The sequence below is a fragment of the Amaranthus tricolor genome, chromosome 3 (genome assembly GCF_026212465.1).
Source record: "Amaranthus tricolor cultivar Red isolate AtriRed21 chromosome 3, ASM2621246v1, whole genome shotgun sequence".
NCBI classification, from domain to species: domain Eukaryota; kingdom Viridiplantae; phylum Streptophyta; class Magnoliopsida; order Caryophyllales; family Amaranthaceae; genus Amaranthus; species Amaranthus tricolor.
In genome coordinates this window covers 6450680-6461849 of record NC_080049.1, presented here as the reverse complement: position 1 = coordinate 6461849, position 11170 = coordinate 6450680, and the positions used below count along the sequence as shown (strand labels likewise).

The 11170-nt window shown below is 30.0% G+C and overlaps 1 protein-coding gene across 1 annotated transcript; it reads right to left on the bottom strand.

Moving 5' to 3' along the window:
- Positions 1 to 5342: 5342 nt before the first annotated feature.
- LOC130808276 (calcium-binding protein PBP1-like) lies at positions 5343 to 5696 on the bottom strand. Its single transcript, XM_057673757.1, has one exon. It carries the CDS (start codon positions 5694 to 5696, stop codon positions 5343 to 5345), a length of 354 nt encoding a protein of 117 aa, XP_057529740.1.
- Positions 5697 to 11170: the final 5474 nt, after the last annotated feature.

The following is an 11170-nucleotide window of genomic DNA, read 5'->3' as shown; positions in this document are numbered from 1 at the left end:
CTCCAATCATCTTCATCTTTTGTAGGTATCTTTTAATACTTCTTGAAAATGTTTGCCAAAACCGTTACGATGCTAAGAACAATACAAACAACAATGAACAAAACAACGTTTGACAATGTAAACTAATCAAAAAAAGGACACAAAGATTTAAGGAGGTTCACCCAATGATGGCTACGTCCTCCATGGTGTGTAGTTTCTGTTTATATTATATCAAATATGTATAAACAACACTTCTCAATGAAGAATTACAATTGAGTAAGAGATAGAAACAAAAGGCTATGTGTTTGGCTTAGGGGTTGTGTTTGATGTGTGAGTATGAGAGCTCTATATATAGTACTAGGTACATGAATATCAATAGCTCACTTGAATACATAGTTAATATTGAGTAATGAATACTATGAAATAACTCCAAGGATTTGAAAGGTCGAAAACAAGCATCCCATGCACATCAGAGGAGCCGCTCGACCGGAACAGGGAGCTCGCTCGGTCGAGCGACTCGGTCGAGCGAGTATCAGCTGCATTATGGAGCATTCTGTCTGACCGCTCGACCCACCAATATAGTTCGCTCGGTCGAGCGGGTAGGTTGAGCGACCTTACTGCTTCCTCTGTCAGAAGTTTGATCGAGCTTACAATAAATCAAACCCTTTCATTTTCTTCATTAATCTTCATTAACACCCATTATTCTTTATGAATACTCTCCACATAATTACACCCATTTGGATTCCACAAACCAAGAGTCACACACATGAATTCATCCTTTTAATGTGCACTCAAGTCACACATACCATTCATAACACTTCTTCTTAGATATTATTGATAGTTTGTTCATGTTTTTATGCTTGTTTGTGGTTTTCACCATTGTTGCTCAATAGCTTAATTATTTGGGTTCTTGTGTTTGTTGATTATTTAATATCTTATTATATTATCCATTATGGTGTTTTTAAGCATTGGAATGAGTAGTGAGTAGTTTTCTGGAGTTGGGGTTAACTCAACCCCTGTGATGACTTTATGATAATGAAACTTTAGTTCATTTTGGGTTGATTAAATGTTTAGATAAGGGGTTATTATACACATTGGCCAAAAATTGTCATGATTGCTTCCAATATACCAATGAGAGTTGGATTTTGAGTAATCTAATCTTGATCAATGGATGAAATCGGGTGTAAGGGATAAATGAGGATTGAACCTTGCATTCACCCTCTCATCTAAGGGTTTTGTCCTCCACCTACGAGAGTAGGAAAGGATGAGCAAGTAGCGGATGATTTATAGCCCAAGTCCTTCATCTTCACTCACGAGGGTGAGGATGGTGAAGAGCTTGGAGGCAATCCCAAGCCCGATCAAGGATCAAATTGCTCTTCTTAGTGTGATTCCCTAACCTTTAATGACCCTTAAGAAGTTAGAATATCGCCATCAAATAGTCGTCATGAATGAGTTAACCCGACCTCCTTTTTTTTATCATTGACTGTTAACACTTATTTCTTTTTCATATCTTTTTGGTTTTGTCTTCAACAACTCGCTTTTATATCCGACTAATACGCAAAGAAAATTACATACCCTTGCTCCTTGTGTTCGATCCGTATGTGCTACAACACCGTGCAATTGCGCTAACTAACTCATTGAGATAAATTTGTGTGAACATTTACCAAATTGTTCCACTGTAACCTTTTTGCACATAAAACGTTAGCAAACGTTAATTTCAAAGCTTTAAGGCTGCTGTATCACCATTTCAAATTTCATCAATTTCAACCTTTTTCCCCAAAACATAAATGTTAACTCACCATTTCATGTACTAGATTAGCATTTGAGGGGAAAAATGTGATTTTGATGAATGATGGTAGATTTAGGGTTTATGTTATAAGAGAAAAGGTTGAAACTGATGGATTTTGAAAAAGTAAATCGCATAAATCGTCGTACAACATCTTTACAGTTTCGAAATTAACATTTGCTAACGTTTTATGTGCAAAAAAGTCACGATAAAACAATTTGGTAAACCTCAAGGTTATTGCATGGATTTGTTAAAAGTTTTGGTTACCACGTGGAAAAGTCAAAACCTCAGAGTTATTACGTGGAATTTACCTTATTTTTTTCTAGGCTTTAACTTTACACTTGTAGTTTCTGAGGCTCTCCCTTCTATTTACCCCAAATACCGTCTCATTTTCTTATTTGGTTAAGTCACTCTTAATATCTCATTTCTATTTTGGGTATGTTAAATTTACCAATTTACTCTCACTAAAGTTAACTTTTTCACACTTGTACATCTATTAACCTCACTTTACCCCTATTAAAATTTAAAAATACTACACTTTTTTCTTTCATATGTGGTCTCATTTGAGCACTTAAAAAAAGAAAAAGTCAAATGAGGCACATTGAGTGAATAGGAGGGAGTATTTGTTTTGTATACACTACGAAAAATATATATTTTTAAAGAAGTTAACTTCAGTTTATATTGATTGACTTGACTCGAAATTAACACATTTAATTAAACAAGTTATACATACAACTTTGTTTCAGGATAAAAATTTGGAAAAATGACATGCTGTAAATAATCCCTACTATTAATTATTTATACATAATATAACCTTTTGACGTTTGTTGCTCATAGCACCCGCACCAAAAAAATGACATGCTACTGCTGGTCAAGCTAACCGTTGCAACCTTTCTTGTTGCTTTTTATATTTCTGCATTCATCTTTTTCCTTCTAACTTAATTCCCCATTTTTAACCCTAAAATTAGGAGAGAGAAAATCTTATTTCACTTTTTAATTTTCTTTTTTTCTTTTTTTTTGCAAAAATAAATTTCCGTTGTTCTTCAACATACAGGAGAGGTTTAAATTTGAATAATGGAATAACCACTTAGTGGAGTTGTGTCAGTGGATATATCACGACAGTTTTTATGAATAACCAAAGATTTTGTTTTGTTTTTTTTTTTAATCTTTTTTTAAGTATTAAAATTTTAAATTTATTATTATATGACTCCCAGTTAGCACTAAACCAAACACCAACACTAACACCATTTTAATAATTAATCACCAAATATAAAACAACACAAAACAAACCACAAGGCACTATATCAGGTTTTGAAAGGAAATAAATTTTAAAAATAAAAAATTTTCCGAATTTTTCATAAAAAAAACCATGTGTTGAGGAACAAATGTTGTATCCCCATCCTTCCTCCACCTACTCTTCTTTTTCTTCAAAATTTATATGATAGAGAATTCTCAAATGAATACTTTCTTTTTAATGTCCTAAAAATGATTTTGTATTGATGTTGTTTTTGAATTAGAAAACATTGTTCAATAGAAATTGAAACAAAATAAAAGTTTGTAAAAAGTATATAGAGTGTGTTAAAAAACATGAAGTTAAATTTTGTGAATTTGTATGAATCAGTAAAACAAATTCTAAAATAAAATTGTAAACATCCTTTGAAACGATACGAAATAGAAAGTAAGAATCATTTAAAAGGTGAAGAAATCTTTAAATACTACGAGTTTTTCAAAATGGTTGAGTATGTGTGCAACGCAACAAACAATAGTGATTACACTTTTACAAGATTAAAATTTTAAATTTAATTTTTATCGGCTACTCTTTTGTGAAATCGTTTCTTAGTGGAGTAACTTTAAAATAAAAAGTTCATATTCTAATTTATATTATTTAGGTTATAGATGTTTATGTATAAACGCAGTTCTTACTTGAGACCGTCTTTACAAAAGACATCTTAAGTTTGGGCTAGCGCAAATTTTAAATTAAAAAAAAATAACTAAACTTTCTAAACAATATTTTTTAACTTTCATTATCAGTTTTCTTTTTTCTCTTTCCTAACAAAACTACTCATCTTCCTTTCTAAAATTCCATTTGTGGTTTTTAATCTCTATCTTCCTCTCTCAAACTTCATTTTTGTTTATTCTCTATTTATCTTCTTCAACATTTGCAAAACCATCAAAGTTATGTATTTATACTTCATCATTTTCGCTTTTAAAGCTTTCATTTTAATTTTTTTGGGTTGATTGTGTTATTTATTAGTTGGATTTACAATTTTCTGATTTTTTTTTAAATTAAGCTGCATCATAGGTATAAATAGTAATATTGAAAAAGACAATAATGTCTAATGTTTGGGAGAAATTAATAAAAACAATTGTGGTTATAACATAATATATTGGGGGTTATAACATAATGTATTTGTAATTATCACATAATATATTTGGGGTTATAACCATAATATATTTGGAGTTATAACATAATATAGTTGAGGTTATAACAAAACATATAATTGCGTTATAACGTAATAGATTTGGGTTTATAACAGTACATATTTGTGATGTAATACTACAATATTGATACTATAATAATACAAGCAAATATATTATGTTATAAAATCTCAAATATATTAAGTTTTAATTCCAAATATATTGAGTTATAACCCCAAATACATTATATTATAACCACAAATATATTCTGTTATAACCCCAAATATATTATTTTAACCCCAAATCATAAAAATTAGCCATAATGTCATCTTCAACATCACTGTTGTACACTATTGTTAAACCTTAATTTTAAAAAAAAAAAATGAAAAAATTTGATTTATTACTAAATGATGTTTTATTTTGCTTGGGATTAGGCAGTTAATTAGAAAACTTTTCATCTTCCAAAAAGAAAGCAGTTTTCTACAAATTTTTATAAAACGACAGTTTTTTTTAAAACAAAATTTTTTTTTAAATTAAGATATTTACTAAAGAAGAAAAGTGGGCTATGCTCTTAAAGGCCATTTTTAGAAAAGACAGTCTCTCAAGAAATAGCTTGATGTATAAAACACATCTCATAATGTTATTTGTAAAGCTTCACACACATATATATACTCGTTAAAGAATAATCCTTTATTAAACCTAATTGATTATTGAGTCTCTTAAATTGATACTAATCATATTAAATAAGGAACTAGATATAGAATGTTGTACTTAAAAATCACTCAAAGTGCAGTGTACTTCTTTTTACTTTCTTTATGTTATATGCTTTTCGTACAACAATAATTCAAAAACTTTAATTTTAAATAGTTATTGAGTAAAAATTTTTACCAATAAAAACAACATTCAATAAAGGCATGAAATATTGATCACAAACACAAGTGATCCACACATTTTCAACTAGTAAATAAATTGAGTTCCACCAAAAATTAATATGCAAGTGCAATGTCTTTTTTATTAATTCATGCATGAAATAACATGAGAATTAATTTAAATTAAGAAATTCAAAGATAATATCTAAATATTTCCTTTTTATTTTCCATAAAGCATTAAATTGGATTAATGAAACAAACCATGGAAATTAAAGGTAGGTATATATTAGCTAAGATAAAATAGGAAGGGAAGCACCTAAATTCATCATCAAAAGCCTAGATTCATCCATAAGACCAGGACTTAACCTGAACATAAGAATACAGAATTCCATTTGACTAAGGGCCCCATCTCCATCAAGATCTCCTTCATTAAGCATGCATAAAAATTCATCATCTCCCATATCATTTAAACCCAACAAAATTGAGTTCCTTTTTAAGCTCTCAAACGTTATAACCCCTTTTTCTACGTCCATTAATAGAAGAAATCCCATGCATAGCTCACATATGAATGCTTCTGCCCCTAATCTTGTAATCATCGATGGAAAATAGTCCTCGAAATCGAGATTAGTATCGATTATTACCATATTTTGGAAACAAAACACGTTTAGGTTAATTATAACCGAGATAGATAGACAAACAGATAGATATCGATCGAAAGAAATGAAATAGTAAAAAGATTGTTGATTGTTTGAATTTTTACTAGAAAGTAGTAGTGTGAGGATAATTATATATATTATTACTAAATGACAATTGGAGATAATAATAATAATAATAATAATAATAATAATAATAATAATAATAATATAATAATAATAATAATAATAATAATAATAAATAAAAAATATTGATTGTAGGAATCAGGAAGGATTTTGGTGTGGTATTTAAGAGGATACAAGGGATAGATCTCTCCTTCCTGGAAGTTGCATAGCATAATTATAAGTAAAAAAGTCGTTATCACGGGTAGCGTTTTATGTGTCTTTTAGTTGATTTATCATTCGCATGTTGACAAATACATGTACATCTGAAATTAGTGTCAATCTTTGTACTGTGTACGATTATATTTCTATTCAAGCTTTTTATGGGACCTAATGTTAATCAAAAACACATTTAATTTATTATGTTGTTGCTAGTATTTTTAATTAATATATATATTCTTCATAACATAACTAAAAGATTATTATTTATTTAAATTTTTAATGATTTGTTAAGCCATTGGCACAGGTTGGCTATGGCCCACCCTCAAAATTTACCCAATAAGTTTATATGACGTTATTGATTTGCAACTTATTTTTATTTTGTGTTTTAATTGAAACTATTTATTATCAATGTAATTATATTATCAAATACTCTGAATTTGGGTAATTTTAGACCCCTCATCTAAAACTGAAACCACTTCAAATAGAAAACGAAAACATCAAATAACAAAAAATGAATTACTAAATTACCTTAAGAAAATTACATTGTGTAATACTAGAATCGCCAGTTTGTTTATTTGTTTTAATTTATAGAAACTTTGTTTATTTATTAAATTCATGTATATGTATACTAGACTATTATGTTAATTAACTTATGTTTAGCATTAAAAGTTGTTACACTCCTATGCTTAGCTTAATTTATTTATTTGATTACCTATCATCGTGTATCCTTAATGCACCTAAAATTATCAAAAACTTAGTGCAATCTCTATTTCATATATTGAATTCCTTCCTAATATTATCGTCACTTGGCTAGTGCACAATCTTCAGTTACTTGTTTCACTAGCCTGTTTGCTGAGAAATTAACTCCTATTCGACCTATTAATAGTCATAATCAAAGTCATTAATTTAATATTCTCGCACAAAGTTAATATCACTATATCTGTGCATACTGTATCCATACCCTTCAAAGAGAGGGCAAAGAGTAATTAATATGCGCAACCAATTAACCCCCTAAGAAAGAGAGACCTATAATAAAGAGATAAGTGACACTAAGACCGCATGATAAAAGTTACCTACAAATCACAACACAAGTTGAGCTAGGGTTGAGCCATTATAATAGAAACTACAGAAATAATTAACAAAAATAAATTAAGTTACAATATAAATAGCTAAAATTTAGGATAGAAAGAGGTAAGTAGAAGGAAACAATCAAAAGTCAAAGACACGAATTTGGCGCCTCCAACTACTCCCTCCTATTACCATGTTAGAACCTTAGAAAGGTGCGACTTACGCAATTCGATCTTTATTTGCTCTTCCCATGTTATTTTGAATTTACCAAGACCTCACATGCCCTCCAATATGAGGCTTTGCACCATTCTCACAGGTGCATTGACAGTCTTTTTCTTTACATGTCTAAACTATCTTAACTTGTTTTCATGCAATTTTGTTGATAATGGGGAAGCATGTAACCACTCTCTTGGTTCCTAATTCTGTCAATTCTTGTGTGCCCATACATCCACCTAGCACACATCTGCATCTCTGCTACGTCCATTTTTTGTACAAATGAATTCTTAATGGGCCAACATTTTGTTGTGGCGTATAAAAATGCCAGCCTGCTGATTGCAACTCGGTAGAATTTACCTTTTAGTCTATGGGTTACTTATTATGCAACACCCTACAACACCCTAGTGGCCGCTCTTCACCTAAGGCAACCTGTTTGTATTTAATGAGCTACATCTTCAACAATCTTCCCATCATTCTAGATATATATAATCAATCTTAAATACTTAAAATTGATCGTACTTGCGACAACATCTTCTCAAATAGTAATCTCAGGGTCACTATCCTGATCTTTCCCACTAAAATGCATCTCAATATTTTATTTCCTACAATTTATATACAACGCTCAACCTTTTAGAATTACCCTTACTCCTCTAATTTGTGTTAGCCTCCTTTCTAGTTTCTATTATAGCCCAATATCATTAAAAAAAGACATGCACCACAACACAGTTCTCATATAGATTTGGAGAGCTATTTTAGGAACGGTTTTGTTATTCCAATTGATTTCTAGATGCTAGTCGTGACTCCATCATATATGCCTTGTATTTCCTCAATATATGTCTCTAAAATACCCTTAGCCTCAGGGCTATCGCAAATGATGACATGCGGTCACTATCATAAACCTTTCGATAAACACCAAATGTAAATTCTTTTTCTGCTCTTTATACTTCTTCACCAACCTCCTTAAAACATGAATAGCCTTAGTATTACATCTCCCAAACATAAAACGAAATCAATATTCTCTAATATTATCTCTTTTTTTATTTTTCTCTCTATATGCCAAAATCTTAGGAAAACAAAAGATTTGATCTGATTGTTTAGACTTTTGATTTTCTCAACAACTCGCATATTTAAATGATTTTAGTTAGTTTAAAAAAAATACCTAGACTTTATTTGGAAAGGGTCCAAGTTATAAACTCACTAGAGGCACCAACATATAGAAGAAATTTTAAGAAATTTTTAAGAAAATTTTGTTTAAATGTATTTGTAAAAAGAACAACAAAAAATTTTCATTTCTCCAATACTAATATTGGAAAACAAATCCTTTTGTAAGTAAGTAACTTAGCTATAATTAATACTTGTTCTCCCATACTTTTTCACACTGTTCTTTTTCTATTATTCAATCCGATAAAGATGTTTGACACTTGCTCTATACCACGAGAAAAAGCTAGACTAATTTCAGCAGTAAATAGACATCTAATTGAGTTTCATGTTTCTTGTGTCAACAGGTTTTATGAATAGTTTATTGACAGTTTTCACATTCGAGAAATTTGCCAGTCTTTTCTCACTAAGTACTTTAAGACTCTATTTTAATATTATAATTGGTTATTCTAAGATTGTAAGTGATCATTAAAATGTTATAAGTGTTCACTTTGAGAGTCATCATCATCATCATCATCATCATCATCATCATCCTACTCAGTGTCTCCCGCTCATAGAAAACTAAGGACTGAGTCTGGGGAGGGAAAGACGACAACAACTCTTACCCATAAAGGAGAGCGCGGCCAAAGGAATCCCCCGGCTCGAGGAAGATAAAGATACGTAGGTACACATAAAAGATAACTTAAAGGCCTATAAATAAATAAAGGAGAACCCACTACAAAAAGAAAACAAAGTGTAACACCCTCAGAATAGGTCGAACCTTTGAAAACACCCTTTATGAAAAACATGAGCCAAAACCTACTCATGGGAGTGTTACCGCCACATCTATTTCTAATAAAATAAATGTAAAGCTTAACAACTAAGAAATAACTTAATAACTTTAAATCCAACAAAGGGTCTTACAACATAAGAAAAGACTGAAACGTAATCTGTATCCATATAAAATTTAAACAACTTAAGGTAAAATTTAAACTGAAATACGACTCTAATAAAACTATGTTTCTAGGTGATCCTCAGTCCACGATTCCCACGCAATCAATAACCTGCAACATAAGAATGCAAGAAAAAAAACAAGGGAAAAACTCCCAAAATTAGGAAATTGAGTAATTCCAACTCCATCCCGTAAAACGATTAAGTTTGAAAATGATTTAAGAAAATACAATATAATCAAATTGAAAATAATTTTAGAAAATAATATATAGCTGAGTTTAAAAGAAAACAATTTGAGAAAACAATATATATAATATCACATAAACCAATTTATTAATTTGATATTTGATAATGACAAACACATAATCAATTTTTAATTTGAGGGAACGAGAACGCCAATAGGCCGAGGCTTTACCCCTATACCTACTTCATCAAGAGGTCGTTACCCCAAATAATTCAAGGCCAGCAGAGTAGTCTCAGGGAACCCTAGTGTGCACACCCCTTCTACTTGGATCACAACAAATAGAAGGAAGACCAAACATCGTATCAAGCATCAGAAATAATAATACCTGTCGGCAGCTATACTAACCAAACAGGACAACCTGTTCATCACCCTTATACTTGGATCACAACAAATATAAGAGCTTCATTCTCCTCGTGTTACACTTTACGTGATTTAATATATTTTAATAATTAGTCGCATGCATACAAACATAAAATCACACATACATTATACATTTTATTTTATAATCATAGGTTTTCCCAAGAAAAATATATCTCAAGAATATTCAATTGCAATATTAATATCTTAATATTTTTCTCCCAAATTCAATCGCATTTAAAATCATTATTAAAATAACAATATAACTTTCATCAAAATAATAATATTATAAGTATATCTCTTTCAAATTAAATCGTATCTAATTTCGTTATCGAAATAATAATATAAATTTTATCAAAATAGTAATTATAAATTCAAGTTTGACAAAAATAATAGTAGATATAATTTGAGAATATATAAAACATAATATCATACAAAATAATGTCATATAAAATCATGCATTCTATTTAAATATATTAATTATCACTTAGCACATAATATTAATGGGATAGTCCTAATTAGATGGACATTGAGAATTACCTTGTCATGCGATCCTAGATAACGTACGCTCTTAATAATCTCTGTCTACGAATCCGCTGTCTTTAATATCGAAATCTTGCGTTTTCTTGACTGAATTTTAAGCAAATGGGAGATGGAGGAAGTAGTTTGTATGAGAAAAAGGAGGTGTGAGTAATAATGTGAATGAATTAAGGGTAATTGGTTTAATTTATAATAAGTAAGTGAGGTTAGTTATAAGATTTAGAGGAAGAAGTAGGAAGTTATATGTTAATGGGGATTTATTTTATTTTATTTTATTTTATTTTTTATTATTTTTAAAATTTATTTATTTATTATTATTATTATTATTATTATTATTATTATTTAAAAAAAACGGATGTTACACAAAGAACTAAAAGAAAGGAAACGAGAAAAGCAAGAGGTTAAGGACACTAAAAGGTACACCACTTTGAGAGTATAGATGTATATTGAGTCAACCCAATAAAAATAATATCACTATGAAACCGTTTAATTTGAGAATTTGTGTAAACCGTATAGATAACGGGCCTACCACTAGAACATTACAAGCAGAATTGAAAAGAGAAGTTAAAAAGGAAGAGTAGAGCGGAGGTAGAAAGTGATCTTGTAGAAGGGGAAAAAGTCATGGTGA